The sequence below is a fragment of the Macrobrachium nipponense genome, chromosome 37, assembly GCF_015104395.2.
Source record: "Macrobrachium nipponense isolate FS-2020 chromosome 37, ASM1510439v2, whole genome shotgun sequence".
In the NCBI taxonomy this organism is placed as follows: Eukaryota; Metazoa; Arthropoda; class Malacostraca; order Decapoda; family Palaemonidae; genus Macrobrachium; species Macrobrachium nipponense.
In genome coordinates, this window is record NC_061097.1 from 11,534,113 (window position 1) to 11,552,794 (window position 18,682).

Below are 18,682 nucleotides of genomic sequence, written 5' to 3' on the forward strand. Positions count from 1 at the left end.
TTTGTTCGCATGACCTATCCCAAACTATAGAAAAGAATGAAATGAATTTAGATGTTAACGCAGTAGTAGGGTTTTTCCTATTCTTATTGTTCTGCTATTTTCTTGTTGAAATATCCTAATGTCATCATCGAGTTTTTTTTTAAACCAAACAGCTGTCTAGAGAGCCGAACTAAGGGAAGCAAAAGATAAAGCGTCACTTCAAAAATAATATTTTTGTTCTTTTTCCGAGGAGAAAGGCAATAATTACATTGTAACAAATCTCTGCAGTATCCAATTCACGTTTCATAAGAACGTAAGCCTTATTGTCGGAGCAAATCCTAATTATGCTATCAAACGCTACGAGATTCTCTACAATACACGCAATGATAAAATGAAAAATACAATTATTTATAAACACGACATACTGATATTATCAAGAATTAATGTCCATATGATTTTTAGTTTCTCATGCGCTGTAACACACTTTTCCACATACGAACCTTTATGAAAGCATGCGAACACATGCTTCATAGAAAGATATGGTAGTAAAGAAAAAAGTAACTAAACCTATGTGGCACGCAGTCACAGGACTGCCTCTCTTATTTAGCCGTTTTTTATTTTTTTTATTTCTTCCAGTCATTTTCATTTCGCTGACATTGATGTATTCCATGAGCGCCTTAGACGCGCACTAGAATGAGAAAGTCATCAAGGTATTTTCAGTGATAAATGGTCTAAACAGACGCCGCGGTGACTGTCACTACGAAGATCACGGACGGATTGCCATGATAGTGTCGCGTGTGTTCGTGCATGCGCCCCTGGCCGGGTGGATGGGTGGGTGGGGGAGCGAGCGGAGGTATACGAAGGATGGTGGCACGGTATCCGAGCCCTCTAGTGGCACCGCCGACTAGTAAGGTGCAAGATCCGTTGCAGGAGAGGTGTTGGCTCTCTGGCTCCGCAGCCACTGCTTTCACGGGAGCCCGAGCCACTGGCCCCGCCGCCGCCGCCGCCGCGCTGCCTTGGCTTCCACCGCCCTCCTCTTTCCACCTCTTTCTTTGCTTGCTCACCGATCTGATCGTTTACTCTTCCTCTTGGCGCCGTTCGTTCATTCGTTCCCCGTCGCTTCTCTTCATCAGTCGGACGGAGAATATTAACATTTCACTTTGACTTCATATTTATCATTTTTCCTGTTTTGGTGGAACTCAATCAAACATTATTTTAACGATATAAATAGTGTCTTTTATCAGCTCAGTAGTCTGAGCCACGCATAGTACAAGAGTACGTTCTGTTGTCGTGGCTTCAAATTTTGCCATAGGATAAAAATCGCACGAAGAACTGTACTGTCAGTATTGCAAATAGTAGAAAATTCAAGACCAAAGGAAAACAATCGGTAAAAAAAAATAGTTACAAATCACCATGATCTTGTAACTATGCACTTGGAACAGAAATGATTCAAAAGAGAATCGTTCGAAAATGAGATAAAATGAACAAAATACAAAATAAATAGAAGCTCATGAGAGAACTGTGTGATTCTGGCGTTTATGTTATGACGGAGCAGCGACCTTAGAAGACTTTGGTGTACAGATTTTGAAGATGGAGCCTAAGATTTTCAAGTTTCTTCTTTTGATTGCTGTTCTCGTCCAATATGTCGGTGAGTTAAAAATGTTTGGTTTTTCTATACCGCCCTTATGTGTGATTTCATTTGGGTGACGTGAATTCGATATAACTGGGTTATACGTAGAATAAAATTTGAAAGTATAAAAAGTCATGCGCAATTATCGTTTAATTTACTGTAAATGTTTCTTATATATTTTCGAAACTCCTGATCTTCATTGTTTATTTACTACCACTGCTCATTACAAGAGTTTTTTTCTTTTCATGACTGTGGACTTGTTGTAGAAGATATTTTTCTTTCTATAGTCCCATCTTTCGTTAATTCTTCAAATCGCATTCAATGCCTAATTCATTTTCACGTATGGGGTTCATCTCCTTCCCCTTTACACGATAAATGAAGTAGTTTTACTTTTGCTGTGTTTCGGATATTTTCTGTGTATGCTATTTGGAAGAAGCTTTTGTATATTAAAATAGTATAGCACAAAGAATAAATTATATTTTATTCTTATTTGTTTTTTTCTTTTCCTAATGGTGCTAAATTGGGATATTTTTGGAGAAATTGGAGACGTGATACTGAATATACACACATTCGAGCGCGCACACACACATACACTTATATAGCATAAATCTATACATGTATATATATATATGTGTGTGTGTGTGTATGTATGTATGTATGTATGTATATACCCACGCACCACAGATATATATATATTATATATATATAATATATATATATAATATATATTATATATATTAATAGTATAATATATATATAATATATGTATCTATATATATCTATATCCATACATACATGTATAGATTTATATTATATAAATATATGTGCGTGTGCGGCCTCGAATGTGTCTGTACATTCAGTATCATGTCTCCAAGTGAAACAGGATTCCAAAAATTTAGTCTTTATTTCTCAATTTAGCACCTTTAGGAAAAGAGAATAATTAAATAAAAACAAAATAGAATTTATTCTTTGTGCTATATTATTGTAACATGACAAGAGCTTCTTCCAAATAGCATACACAGAATATATGCTAGCTATCGAAAAAAGTAAGGCAAATAGCCTTTTATGATTCACAAATTCATTATTCACTAAGCACGAACATGCAATCACCATAATAAATATACTGCGTCGTCTTTAATAAGCGCCCGTACCATCTATGCTTGAAAAGATTGGGTAACAAAAGGCCGTGTATAGCTTTTTCTTCGCTCTCTTTGCTGCTTCTTAAAATGTATGAGTGTTTGTGTGATATTTTTGTAGTTCATTCGTAGGTGACTGTTTTATGTTCTTATATAACTGTTTTGATTTTAAGCAGCAAAGAAAGCGAAGAAAAAACTATCGTGGTACAGGCGCAGGCAACCAAGCCCTATTCAAGACTACAAAGTATATTTATTATGCTAATTACATGGAGATATAGTGAATGATATTCTCAATTGTTTGAGAAACATGAACACTATTCAAGTCAAATCGAAATCAATAGCGCTTCATTTCCAATATTTGCTGCTATGCTGGACCCGGGAGGGGAGCGGAGGTGAATGATTTATGCATATAGTAGTACATACTTGGTAGGTACAGGCGGTGGGAAATTATTTCCATTGGCTCTGAACGGCATTTTGCATTCTGATCCTCTGATGAATGGAACTCAAAGTGCTCTTATCTAATGCATTGAATGGTTCCGCGGAGTCTCTTGTTTCAGAAGACGTCTTACGGCAACCCAATCATTCATATATGGATATCAGTGTTCATGTGGCAGGCGGCCGTCGCTGCTTTTACTGATGAATTCAGAGCCGAACATCTTTCTGTATTTGCAACTGCTCCGGGAAAGATATCGAGGTCTCGCTTCTGTTGGCGAAATAACTGGAGTCCCTCATAACTATACATTAAAAAACCTGAAAAACTGAATCTGTATCTCAGTGCTCTCTTTCGCTCAGGGAATCATATTGATGTTGCGAGTCCTTTTTCGAGGACATGCATATTTTGGAAAATATTATCACGATGCTTTATAGACACCGGATTCAGCTGGTTTCCTTTATACATATACTTCAGTAAATTGTTTATCGGATCTGAGCTGGTCAGTAACTTTCTTGATACTCTCAATTTTAAGCTTTTGGAAATTCGAGTTTTTCGGGTTTTGTTTTAATGTTTTTCATTATGTTTTGAAGTTTGCTGAAATCTTTATCAATATTATTTAATTTGTTGATGCAGGGTATCGTACTATGTAAGACTTTGATGAATGGCCTCGGATTCTTACTCTAGTTACACCCTTGAATAAATCCCACACCTTAGTGCTAAAAAGGTAGATGTCAAACATGACTAAAGTTGGCTTGTTAATAATATCATAAAATGCGGCAATGACAGTGTATCATCTGTTTCTCATTAAGTTTTGAACTTACGGGATGGAGCCACCGCTTACGACGAGCTAAGGAATATTCAAATCTTCCCAGCTTTTAGCCCAAAATATGCAGATATCATCGGTGCTATCTAAACCAGATCATGTTTTGAGATTTGATCAGTGTCAAAATTTCAGTTTCAAAATAATCTATGTAGTTAGAGGAAGTAAAATGCCATAATACAGACTTTTTTTCATAAAAGAAATCTGGTGCAAATAGCTAAAATGATACTAGTTGTGAAACATATAATTCTGGTGTCAAGGTTTGCTCCGGTGAACAGCTAAGCGAAAGTCACGGTATTGTTTAATCCTGAGAGTGCTTGAGTCAATTAAGATTTTACCAATTCGGAGCGCAGGTCGACATTCTATACACTGTGTCATTCACCTCCATCTTTTCCTTCATCACGTTCTTCCACCATCTCACGGGCTTCGAACTGAACATTGTTTCCAATTACCTTGCGAATTTTAGTCTCGGCATGAGATCGAACCCCCTTAGAACACTGCGTCTGCTTTTTTATCTTTAAAAGCTTTTTATAATTTTTCCGTTGCTTTCCCATTTTTCTCACGTTTTTTTCCCTTTCAATAGCTTTCTTCATTTATTTTTTCATTGACTTTCAACATACATACTTCACCTCCCTAAAGGAAAGTTTGCTCAAATAGCTTTTCATGCATAACAATTATTTTCTCAAAGCGACCGTTCATTTATTCGATAATATTTACAGACATTACTAGATTTTTGCTACAACGAAAGGTTTACCTTATCTCTCTTACAGATAAACAATGTTTTATTTAACCTTCTGGTTTCAGTAACCAAAAATATTTTACGCGGGTTACTATTCCTTCTCAGATTTGGTTCTTAGAAAATGTTCTAAATCTTTTACCAATCTGTGCAATTTTTCTCCCTGGCAATATTGTTTGCAAGCTCCAGCTCCTTTGTGCGGTATTTAGGAGACATTTCATTTGTCATAACACATTCACCTACATCCATTTCTTTATTAAATCTTAGTCAGTCTTTTCCTGAGTTGATGTATAAGACAACACCTGTTACAATTTTAATGTAAGAATTTGTGTCTCCTTTTTCTTGCATACAGCTTACAACAAGACATACAACACCAAAATATATTAAGCACATGTATATAGTTTTCTGAAAGAAATTGATAAATAATGACTTATTTTTTTTGTAAAACCTGCTTACGTTTGCATGTTATAACAGAGAGTAAACTATACTTTCTACCTCAGTCATTTTCCTGTCGTGCAAAATGATTTTACTGATTTATATGACAACTATTACTTTTTATATGAATTAGCAACCCTTAATATGTACATAAATCATATTTGTATTGATTTCGTAATAACAGAGAATTACACACACTCACAAACATATATAATATAATATATATATATATATATATATATATATATATATATATATCTACATTATACATATATATATATATATATATATACATATATATATATATACATACACACACACACTTATTTTATATATATATATATATATATATATATATATATATACTATATATCTATATATATATAGATATATCTAGATATCTATATATATACATATATATATATATATATTATATATCTATATCATATATCTATATATATATATATATATATAGATATATATATAGATATAGATATATATATATATATATATATATATTATATATTATTATATATATCTATATAATCTATATATACATATATATATAGATTATCTATATATATATATATATATATATAACATATATATATCTATAGTATATACACACAGACACACACACACACACACACACATATATATATATATATATATATATATATAGATATATATATATATATATATATATATATATATATATATCTATATATATATCTATATATAGATATCTATAATATATATATATAGGATATATATATCTCCTATAGATATATATTATACTAATATATATATAGGTATATATATATAGTATATATATATATTATTATGAACAACTTGGTTCTCCAGGTTCTTAATAAAAAAAAGGAAAATGGACTGGATTAACTGGCAGCAGTTAAAACAAACCACGGAGGAAGGAGAGAAAAATAATTAAGATAACTTTAGAACTAATTTATTACAGTATGATATTTACATAATATGTACAAGTAAGCCAAGGTTTAGAGACATTAAGAGTAAACAATCACTCATTACCGACTATTAATTGAACAAATTAACGGTCCTCAGTCAAAATAAAAAAAGTTAAAAGGTTATGTAGCTGAGCAATTATTTTAACCAAATTAATCACAAGAAAAATAACTTACTGAAATCAGAATCAAGAATGTATACAATCCAATGAACACACACATTCACAAATATATATATTTATGCATATATATTACACACACACACACACAAGTCAGATACTGGCGTCGGCTTTGGAGTGGCCTTCCCTGGTGTGGAAAGAAGCTGGAGGTTATCATCTGTTGCATCTATTTTTACAGAAGAACTGTATGCAATTTTAGCGGCTTTAAAGGAAATTTTAATTGAAAATGGAAATAATTTTATTATTTATTGTGACTCAAGAAGTATTCTTCAGTTACAGGAATTTTTAAACTCTGAACCCTCTTATTTTAGATACATTGGAATGACAGCTTTTACTGAATAGAAGAGGGAAAAAAAGTAAACCAACTTGCTAAATTGGCAGTTGGTTCCCGAAAGCCCATAAGATGCCTACTGCCTTATCGGGATTTATATCCTCTTCTAGGTCAGAGAATCAAAAATTGTTGGAAGTCCCAGTGGGAGGCTATTTTAACTAATAAAAAAATGCTCAGTATCACGTCATCAGCGTTTCCTTGGTCATATCCCTATATGCCAAGAAGGCAGGAAACGATGTTGTGCAGATTGAGGATTGGAGATACAAGACTTACTCATGGGTTTTTGATGTCCCAAGAAAATCCTTCGTTTTACGATGACTGTACTGTGCCTTTGACTGTGAGACATTTGCTGAACAAATGTCCCAGTCTTGGGAATTTCAGACATAGACCGACAGCCCAGACCATTGAGATGCAACAAACGAGATACCGACTGTAACCCCTACTGGTATTTAGGAGTAGACTTGTAAACTGTGAAACTGACCGTCTGCCAAAATTATATGGGTGGCTTACTTAACAAGCACCACTAATTGCCTGTTAGATGTTGGGTCGAGATACCAAGTGAAACTAATGTATAATATATCTGTGGACTCTCCAGATCATAGGATGACCAGTGACAGACATACTGGAGTGTGGGTCGCTCCTGACAGACACACTGAAAAGGAGGGGTGGTTAAATGGACATATATCCAACTTAAGAGATACCAAGTAAAATTTATGCTACAATAGCACTGCATATCCTGGAATGCTGTGTTGGTAATGACAGACATGTTAGTGGGTGGTTACCCCGTAACAGACATCCCACAAAAAGTGGGAAGTGGGAAACAGGATCTGCATCCAGCATTGGAGATACCAAGTAAAATTAGCACTACAATAGCACTGCAGAACCTGGAATGCTGTGATAGGTAATAACAGACATTTTAGTGGGTGGTTACCCCCTGACAGACACCCCACAAGGAGTGGGAAGGGGAGACAAAATCTGTATCCAACATTGGAGATACCAAGTAAAATTTACACTACATTAGCACTGCATATCCTAGAATGCTGTGATAGGTAATGACAGACATTTTAGTGGGTGGTTACTCCCTGACAGACTGTCATGGTAATCGCTTTATAGCGAAGAAACATATATCAAAGAAAAGAAAAATGTATCTTCTTTGAGTAGGTCTGCAGCAAGGAGAGATTCCTGCATGTGTTTGGGGTGCCTGTTCTCTTGGTTGTTTGAGAATACTCTGTTGTTTTGTGGAACTCCAGCTTGCAGCCGTCATTAGGAACACAATGACTTGGATATGACGTAACATTTCGTCCAGAGTCTTCTGAAAAGTTCTTTGGATGGAAACATTCGCTGGTTAGCCCCGCCCTTTCAGTTCTGCCCTGTGATTGATATAATATATATATATATATATATATATATATAGTATATATATATATATATATATATATATAGATATATATATATATATATATATATATATACATACATAGGACTCTGAGGAAGTTAGGAGGAACAGATCATCAGAGAAGAGAAGAGAAGGGAGAAGGAACAGGGATAAGAGAAGAAGGAAGAGACGAAGGATAAGAGGACACATGAGAGAAAGTGGGAACGGAAACAAGAAAGTAAAGTCAGTAGTTTGTAGTCGGAAACAGAGAGAGAGAGAGAGAGAGATACTGATGATGAGTAAACCCTTTCCATAAAGAATTGTCCTGCAAGTGGTTTTGAGAAGTAACCTGCCCTTCAAGTTTCAAGACTAAGTCATTCCTTCCTGCAGTACGAAGATAAGAAGCCCGTCTGAAGTTCCTACTGTCCCCTTGTGAAGCCATCGTTTCAAGCACTCATCTCAACAGCTGTAAACCTGGCCAGCAAGTATTTTATTACCTCACTGATACCTCCTTTTCACATATAGTCAGATTTAATTTTGTTATGTGAATAGGAGAAACCTTTCTGCATTTATCTTTGTGAATAAGCTTGTAAATAAACTTGTGTTCTGTTTGAGTTTCTTTCTGTATTCGTATCCCGTGTTTCAATTGTTGGTGTTGATTTTTTTTTTTTTTTTTTTTTTTTTTGTGTAATGAAGAACCTGAGCAGATCACGATCAGTAACAGTTGGCAACCTCTGGCCGGGATATATGGCGCCATAACAGATTGAAACAGGGAGAATATAGAAAGAACCAGAATGAGTGAGATGACAAAAGTATTTATTGAGTCTGGTAAGCTTCTGAGTCTAGAAGGTTATGATCTCTGTGAGTATGTTGAGAGGAAAGGAAGAGAAAAGTATGAGAGAGATGAAAGAGCAGCTGAGAGAGAAGTAATGAAAATGCAGCATGAGTGAGAAATGATGGTAATGCACCAGGAAGAAAGAGAAAAGAACATAAGCATGAGTTGGAAATCGCTCGTTTAAGGCAAAGTACTCTTAACTGTTAGACAGGCGAGAATGAAAATCAAGCTGATGATTTAGGTATGGGTGCAGTGTTAAAATTAGTACCATAGTTTGATGAGGAAGATGTAACGAAATATTTCATGTTTTGAGAGGTTAATGAAAAGAGTAGGTTCTAAAGAAATATGGACTCTATATTTACAGTCAGTTTTAAGTGGTAGGGCATTTACTCCCCTGATCCCAACTCCGTGACGAGGTGGGGGGCTTAGGGATCCACTGCAGAGAGAGTATGCCCCTTTATGCCTATGCTCTTTGCTGTGGATCCAACTGAACATTGGGACCTTTAACTCCTTTACTCCTCCTCTTACAAATTTTTCCCCTTCCCTCCTTCTTTCGTTGATGACCTTGGCATAGTTTTGGACTAATTGAATTGACTCCTCTTTTAACTTGATGGAGGGTGGAGTTGGATGGCATGCCACTTCACCCGTAAAACTAGAGTACCTGACGTGGTTGAGCGAGGGGAAATTTTTATGTCAAGCCATGCCCACAGTGCTGGGTCCGATCTCATGGGACCCTTAAGGCAGTGTGGGTATGGTGAGTTTCCCAGGGCAGTTACCACTGTGTAACAGTATTGCTTCTCCCCCAGTTGGGCCTCCCTGGTGAGAGGGACCTCATCCTGGACGAAATTTACAACTTTATTATATGGAAAATTTAAAGAATATCCCTACAACATCTGGCACGGATTTGGACCATTCTAATGGAAGCTCAAATCACAAAGACCAGGTTGGTATTAAAACATTAATACCATATATTAAACCTAGGAAACCTCAGTACTGTCATGACCCAACCTTGACTCACTTTGACTCCCTCTTTGGGAGTGGAAGTTGGTCAAGGTTTCTAACCATGGAAGCTGAACAAAATATTTCAGCCTTGAAATTAGAAAATTTTTACTAAACAGACATCCAACGGCAGAAATGTCTTTCAGAAAAATAAAAGAGAAGACTTGGCTTATAGAAGCCTCAACAAAAAGCCAGTCAGAAGACTATTTGTCGTTAACAATTATAGATACTATTAATGTTAAAGTGGAAAAGCATGACAATATGAATAGCATTCAGGGTACCATTGTACTTCCTAATAATAATGACGAACCAATTAATAAGAAAATGCTTTTAGATTCTTTGAAAAAGAGATACCCCAAGGTTGAGGATTGCGAGGTATATGATATTACAAGTAAAAGAGGCAGTAAACAAGTAGTAAAAATAGCAAAAATAAAATTTGAGGGTTCACTACTACCTGAAAAAATAAAATATTTAGGCCAAAATAGAGAGTTAAGACCCTATATTCCAAAGCCACTGCAGTGTCAAAATTGCAGTAAGTATGGACACACAAAGAGAAATTGTAGGAATGAACCGGTGTGCGCTTACTGTGGATCTACAAAATACACCACCAAATGGAAGTGCGGTGAACCTAAGTGTGTAAACTGTGATCAGAATCATCATGCAAGATCCAAAGAATGCATGCATTACATATACAACACTGAACTAAAAATGTTAAAGAAAGAACAGGCATGTTTATAGCAGAGGCTAAATTAGAATTAAAAGCATGAGGAATTCAAGATCCTGCTAAGAAACGTACATATTCTTCTATAACAGGAACCAGTAATGAAACAAAAAAACATACAGATAGAAGTAACAAGATGCAGCAAAGTAGGTCTCAAGAAGTCAGTAATATGCAGGAAAAAACTAAGATAGTAAAGAATCAGGAAACAAGTGCAAATGAATTGGATAATATTCTATCAAATTCATTTGAGGTGTTAATGCATATAGAAGCACAAGAAGATACTACCACAGAGGTGGAAGGAGGAAGTTGTGATGTACCGAAAATTAAAGAAAAAAAAAAGACCTTAAGAGAGAACACCACCAAAAACAATGAAACCAACTATAATTAGAGAAAAATCGGTCAAACCAAAAACCAAACATGAGAAGAAAGAACAAAAACAAAATGAGAACATACCTTTATCTCCTAAAATAATAATAAAACCTATGGATGCAGAGATCCAAAACACCAAAGAAGTGGAGGCAAACCATACCATGGATGATGGTGACTATGTCAAGGGTCAGATTACTCCATCACCAATAATCGGTACAACAAAATAACAAATAAAGCAGTAGGTGTACATGACAACACATGTGGCTGCAATGATTGCTTCATTGCATTGTGCAATGATAACAAAAATATAACAAAAGATTGCTTAACAAACATTATAAGAAATTTTATGAAATATAGAAAGAAATAGGCCTAAACACCCATGAAAAAGGATGTATGTGTATTGAGCACTTAAAATATTATAAAGATAAACAACTGAATGTGGTAAATAAAATTTTAGAAAAAATTCAAGTTGATAATAATACAAAAAAAGAAAACAAAACACGACCGATATAACATAATATTTTCAATAGTTATATTATACAATGGAACGTAAATGATCTACAGACCAGATTACACCTGGGAGAAGTACAAAGGTTATTAAAGGAATATGAACCAATGATATCATGTTTACAAAATGTCAATAATACAATACCAACAATAGGTAAATATACCTTAATATCAACATCACAGGAAGAAGAAGGAAATTTAGGTACTGCCATATATGTACATAACAAAGTATGTTATGACAAAGTACCTGTAAACATTGCTGACCTCCAAATATCAGGTATTGAAATTCGAATTAAAAACTATAGTTATATCATTTATAATTTATACAACCAACCAAATAAAAATTACAATATTGATAAACGTGGAGAATTAATTAAAAATGCCAAAGAACCTATATTAATAATAGGGGATTTTAATGCTCACAACCCAATATGGGATTGTAACTGTTCAAACTCAAATAGAGCAGGAAGTAAAGTAGAAAAACTTATAGATTCTAATGACATATGTTGTATAAATGTTGATGAAGTTAGCACATATTATTCAAAAACACATAGAACATTTTCCTCTGTAGACTTAACTCTCTGTTCAACAAGTATAGTTGACAGATTAGATTGGAACACAATTGACGACTTGTACACCAGGGATCATTTCCCAATATTAATTTCCTTTTTACAAAATAACCCAGCAAAACATGTTCCTCACTATAACATTTATAAAGCAGATTGGGAGCAATATGAAATGCATACTAGAAGTATACCACCATTTGAATATCTGAAAGATCATAATGAAACTAATAAGTTTCTTGTAAATTTCATAAAAAATGCTGCTGATAAAGCAATACCAAACTCAAAACCCCATCCAACAAAACACAGTTCCGTAGTGGTCCGAAAAGCTAACAGGATTAATAAATATAAAACACTCAATAGGGAGACGATTGGATAATTTGAATATAAAGTTCAGTAAAATAAATAAAACATTACCAATATTAGAAGGTACTTTACAAAAAATGGCTATATTGTTACTAGAAATTGAGGCATTAAAGCCTATATACAATAAAATATCTGCAAAATTTCGAAAGGAAGTAATTCAAGGAAGAATAATTTCATGGAGGAAATATGTATCAGATCTCTCTAATAATACTCCCATACAAAAGATATGGGAAAAATTCAGGAAAATGAATGGTACCCATGTGAAACCACCCAGACATGCCATATTAAAAGACGGAAAAAGAATACTCGATCCTAAAGAAATAAGTAATATAATAGGAGAAAACTTAGCTAATGTAAGTAGTGACAGAAATTTAGATGACCACTTCCGCACAAAGAAAATTAATATAGAACTAATAACAATAAATTTCGAAAAAATAGAAGACATATTATAATAGAAAATTTACTATGGAAGAGTTGGAATATGCTCTCACTAACAGCAATAAATCTGCTCCTGGAGGTGACAATATTTGTTTTGAGATGATCTGCCACTTAGCACCTCTGGCGAAGACATACTTGTTACAATTTTTTAATCATTTATGGCTTAGAAATTTATATCCTGATGAATGGCGTAAAGCAATAATAATTCTTATCCCCAAACCTGGAAAAGATCCAAGTGATGCAAATAACTACAGACCAATTTCTCTAACAAGTTGCTTATGCAAATTACTAGAAAAAATGGTAAATGCTCGATTAACATGGCACATTCGAGAAAATAAAATCTTGATTCCCACTCAATTTGGGTCACAGTGCAACAGATCTTCATTAGATTCTCTCTCTAACCTCGAAGACCATATACGAAGAGGATTTGAGCGAAAACAAATAATTGTAGCAGTCTTTTTTGACATCGAAAAGGCTTATGATGAAAAGGCTTATGATACTACCTGGAGGTACCCTATATTAAAAACTTTACAAAATAATAACATCCGTGGACATTTACCTAGGTTCATCCAAAACTTTTGAGCAAATCGTAGTTTTCAAGTGAGAATTGATGATGTATTGTCGAGAACATTTCCACTTGAAAATGGTGTTCCACAGGGAAGTGTCCTTAGTGGCACACTGTTTACCCAGGCAATTAATGATATTAATAAAAATCTACCTACTGGAATTAAAAGCAACCTATACATGGATGATATTGCCATATATTATTCAGCATCTCGTATTAAACATGCAGAACGCATCATTAATAAAAGTATAATAAAAATAAATGAATGTACTTCATCTGAAGGATTTAAGTTATCCATACATAAGACTCAAGCAGTAGTGGATGAATGATGAAGTAATAGATTTAAAAATCAGAAATCATAATATACCAATTAGACAAACTGCAAAATTTTTAGGTTTAGTGTTTGATACTCACTTAAACTGGAAACCCCACATAACATACTTGAAATCAAAATGTAAAAAAAGCATTAAATCTAATTAGAACATTATCAAAACACTACTTGGGTGCCGATAGACAAACCCTTACATTTCTGTATAAAGTAACAGTCCTGTCTATAATTGATTACGGTAGCGAAGTATATGGCTGGGCATCAGACGCAGCACAGAAAACGTTGGACCCAGTTCATAATGAGGGCCTTAAAATATGTTCAGGAGCCTTTAAATCATCACTGAGCTCTTTCTTACAGGTTGAATGTGGTGAACTACCTCTCTCTCTCTCCATAGAGATCTTGTAATAATGAAGAGTGCTCTGAGAATTAGGACAAACGATTCCCCAACAAAAACTTTTTGAACTCAGAGATATATTTATAAACAATCATCCACCCCCTTTTTCAAATAAAGCTAGAAGACTGTTTGAGTCACTAAATGTTAATATACAAATTCCTCCAGTAGTAAAATTACCTCCGCTTTGGACAATGAATAAAATGAAAACTTGCACACAATTAAAATATATATCAAATAAACACTAATATACCCCATCACACCATGGACAACATACAATAGAACATATGAACCGAAAAGGTCCACATTATGCAATATACACAGATGGATCTAAATTGGAACATGGAGTGGGATATGCTGCAGTGTCCCAGGACAAATCATATCAATTCTCTCTTCCTAATACAGCTTCAATATTCACAGCAGAACTTTGCGGAATAGCCTCGGCCATAAAAATAATTAAAGAAACATCACTCAATAATTTTGTGATTTTTAGTGACTCAAGAAGTGCCATAGAAGCCATCCAGAGTTACAAACCAAAAAATAATATTGTACAACAAATTAAATTATCACTTCATAAATTAGATATTATTGGGAAAAATGTAGAAATATGGGCAGGGATCAAAGGAAATGAAGAGGTTGACAAAGCAGCCAAAGAAGTAAATCAAATGACAAGATCAAGTGTGAATCTCCCAATGAGTGATTATGTAACATACATAAAGATGGGTATTATAAGGAAATGGCAACATATTTGGAACGAAGAGTCAGATAATAACAAATTAAAGCAAATAAAACCTGATGTTGGAAAGTGGAGTTCATCATATCAGAGAGAGAGACATGCACAAGTAATTTTGACACGTCTCCATATAGGCCATACCCATCTGACACATGGACACTTAATGAGCAGCCCACACGACTCTGCTCCAGAGTGTTCAGAGTGCAAGGAGTTGGTAACAGTCAGACATGTCTTGTGCGAGTGTCCAAAGCATGACCAGCAGAGACTGTCAACTTTTGGAAATAAGACAATAAAAGAAATTTTGTCTGAATCTTTTACATTTTCAGTAGTTCCGATTTTCACTTTTCTGAGGAACTGCAATTTAATTGATAAAATATAAAACATTAGTGTTTTTAGTGAATTTTAAAACAAAAATTTAAAAAAGTTTAAAACTAATTTTGAATTTAATATACCATTTTATTATGTATGTAAGGAAACATGAGTAAATGTATTTATTGTGTGTGTGATCTAGTATGAAAGCATTTGCCTTTGTGCAATTTTTTTATTTATCCTGAATGACCAATTTGGTCCCAGCTCTGGCCTAAGAGCTAGACCTGGTATTTTATCTAATCTTTTGGGCCAGCCCTAGGAGAGCTGAAAATCAGCTCAGTGGTCTGGTTAAACTACATTTATAATAAATAAGTAATAGGGCATTTACTGTGCATAGTTGCATGTCTATGGAGGAATGTGAATAGTATGATATTGTGAAAGAAACTGTTCTTAGTCCATACAGGATAGTACCGGAGGCGTACCGTAAGAAATTTGGAAGTTTGAGAAGGGACGAGAATATTACATATGTAGAATACGGTAAGAAGTTAGAAAGGCTGTTTTGTGATTGGTTAACTTCTGCTAAAATTGATGATTTTTATGGTCTGAAGAACTTAGTGTTGTTAGAAAACTTCAAAGATAACGTATCCCCTGAGATTTAGCTTTATATAGAAAATAGATGAGAAGTATCTTTTGCAGGAGCAACTAGGTTAGCAGACAAATATAGTCTGACTCATAATTTAAGTGTCAGTAAGAAGTGAAATGATCCTTCGTCAGGTAAAGTAGAAAGCAGTAAAGGTTTCAGTTATAGTAATATTACTGTTATGTGTGCGGAAAACCTGGTGACACGTCTAAGGTTTGTAAGAGTAAAGGGGCTTTTAGTAACTCAGAATCAAGTTGTTTCTGATGTATCTGTGTGTGCGTGTGTGTGTGAAACAATAGAAAGTAGGATAGGCCAAGTAAGTTTCATACAAAGTTTTTTTTTTAATATAGTATGATGATATTAATGAAGTGAAATATTCCATACCTCATTAGGAATTTTAAAAATTAACTCCGGCAGTAATTTTTTTCCTGTAACACCACAATTTTCCTTACATTGTTGCCTTTTAAATTTTATCAGTCTCACGAATTTCAGAAAATTACCATTTTCTTGTTGAATATTTTTAATATTAACATTGCTTATGATAGGTTTTGAATCATTTCAAGGTTTCCCATCTCTCGCCTCCAGTCGCTGGTTATGTCTGCCAGGGGATAACCACCCACTAAAATGTTTGTCATTACTATCACAGCATTACAGGTTCTGCAGTGTTATTTTAGTGCAAATTTTACTCGGTATCTCTAATGTTGGATGCAGATCCTGTCTCCCACTCCCCACTCGTTGTGGGGCGTCTGTCAGGGGGTAATCACCCACTTAAATGTCTGTCATTACAATCACAATATTCTAGGTTATGCTGTGTTACTGTAGTGTAAATTTTACTTGATATCTCCAAAGTTGGTTCTAGATCCAATTACAACCTCCCACCCCCATCTTTTCAGTGTGTCTGTCAGGGGGCCCCCACCCTCCAGTATGTCTGTCACTGGTCATTCTCTAATCAGGAGATTCCACGGATTTATTATATATTATTTCACTTGGTATCTCATATACTGGACCTAGACCCAACATGTAACAATCAATTGATGGTGCTTGTTAAGTAAGCCACCCATATATTTTTGACAGACGGCCAGTTTCACAGTTTATAAATCTACTCCTAAATACCAGACCTTACAGACCTTACAGTTCGTTCGGGTTGCCCCAGGTCCCTCAGTGTGAGGCACCTCTAATGTCTACCAGAGAGTTGCTAGTACATCTTCCGGTATATTTTGCATCTTCCAATCTTGGATGGTCTGGGATGCAGTTTAGATATTTGTCGAGCTTATTCTTAAACACATCTACGCTCACTCCTGATATATTCCTCAGATGTGCTGGCAACGCATTGAATAGACGCTGCATTATCGATGCTGGTGCGTAGTGGATTAATGTCCTGTGTGCTTTCCTTATTTTTCCTGGTATAGTTTTGGGCACTATTAATCTACCTCTGCTTGCTCTTTCTGATATTTTTAGTTCCATGATATTTTCTGTTATTCCTTCTATCTGTTTCCATGCCTGAATTATCATGTAGCGTTCTCTTCTCCTTTCTAGACTATATAATTTTAAGGATTGTAGTCTTTCCCAGTAGTCAAGGTCCTTAACTTCTTCTATTCTAGCTGTAAAGGACCTTTGTACACTCTCTATTTGTGCAATATCCTTTTGATAGTGTGGGTACCATATCATATTGCAATATTCAAGTGGACTACGAACATATGTTTTATAAAGCATAATCATGTGTTCAGCTTTTCTTGTTTTGAAGTGCCGTAACAACATTCCCATTTTTGCTTTACATTTTGCCAAAAGAATTGCTATTTGATCATTGCATAACATGTTCCTATTCATCATCACACCAAGGTCTTTAACTGCTTCCTTATTTGTGATTGTCTCATTATTAGGTCCCCTATATGCATATAGCTTTCCTTCTCTGTCTCCATAATTTATTGATTCAAATTTATCAGAGTTAAATACCATCCTATTTTCCTCTGCCCAATCATATACTTTGTTAAGGTCTCTTTGTAGAGCGTTCCTATCTTCATCACAAGTAATTTCTCTACTTATTCTTGTGTCATCAGGCGAAACTACTCACTACCGAATCCTTAACATTACTGTCTATGTCTTCAATCATAATAACAAACAGTATTGCAGCTTACACCGTACCTTGTGGCACACCGGATATTACCTTGGTTTCATCCGATTTCTCATCGTTTGCAATAACTATCTGTTTTCTGTTGTGTAAAAATTCTTTTAACCATCTTCCTACTTTATCTACAATATTGTGTTTTCTAATTTTCTTTGCTAATATATTATGGTCTACTTTGTCAAAAGCTTTTGCAAAGTCTAGATAAACCACATCTGTTTCATTTCCGCTTTTCATATTTTTGTATATGTTCTCACGGTGGACTAACAGTTGGGTTTGTGTACTTTTTCCGGGTACGAAACCGTGTTGTCCTATATTAAACAAATTATTTTTTATTAAATGTTTCATAATATTTTTCTTCATTACCCTTTCATACACTTTCATAATATGTGATGTTAGACTCACAGGCCTATAATTACTTGCCTCTAGTCTTGATCCACTTTTGAAAGTAGGGGTAATATATGCTAATTTGTGCTCATCATAAATCTTGCCTGTATCTACACTTTCTCTTAATAATATTGCAAGTGGCTTTGCGATAGAATGAACTACTTTCTTTAACAAAATAGCAGGGACTCCATCAGGCCCTGCAGCAGCTCCATTTTTAATTTCATTAATTGCCTGCACAATATCAGCTTCATTAATTTCTATGTCAGCTAAATATTCACCATTTTCGTCCCTTACTTCTATATCATTATCTTCATTATCTATTCTAGGGGTGAATTCTCTCTTATATCGTTCTGCCATTATGTTGCAAATTTCCTT

At 34.6% G+C, this 18,682-nt stretch overlaps 1 protein-coding gene across 1 annotated transcript in view; it reads left to right on the forward strand.

Moving 5' to 3' along the window:
• Window positions 1–884: 884 nt before the first annotated feature.
• Window positions 885–18,682, forward strand: part of LOC135209022 (uncharacterized) — a 195,992-nt gene continuing 178,194 nt past the window's right edge. Inside the window, exon 1 of the mRNA XM_064241554.1 lies at window positions 885–1,627. Coding sequence (XP_064097624.1) covers window positions 1,570–1,627 — 58 coding nt within the window. The 5' untranslated portion in view covers window positions 885–1,569. The remainder of the gene's footprint in view (window positions 1,628–18,682) is intronic.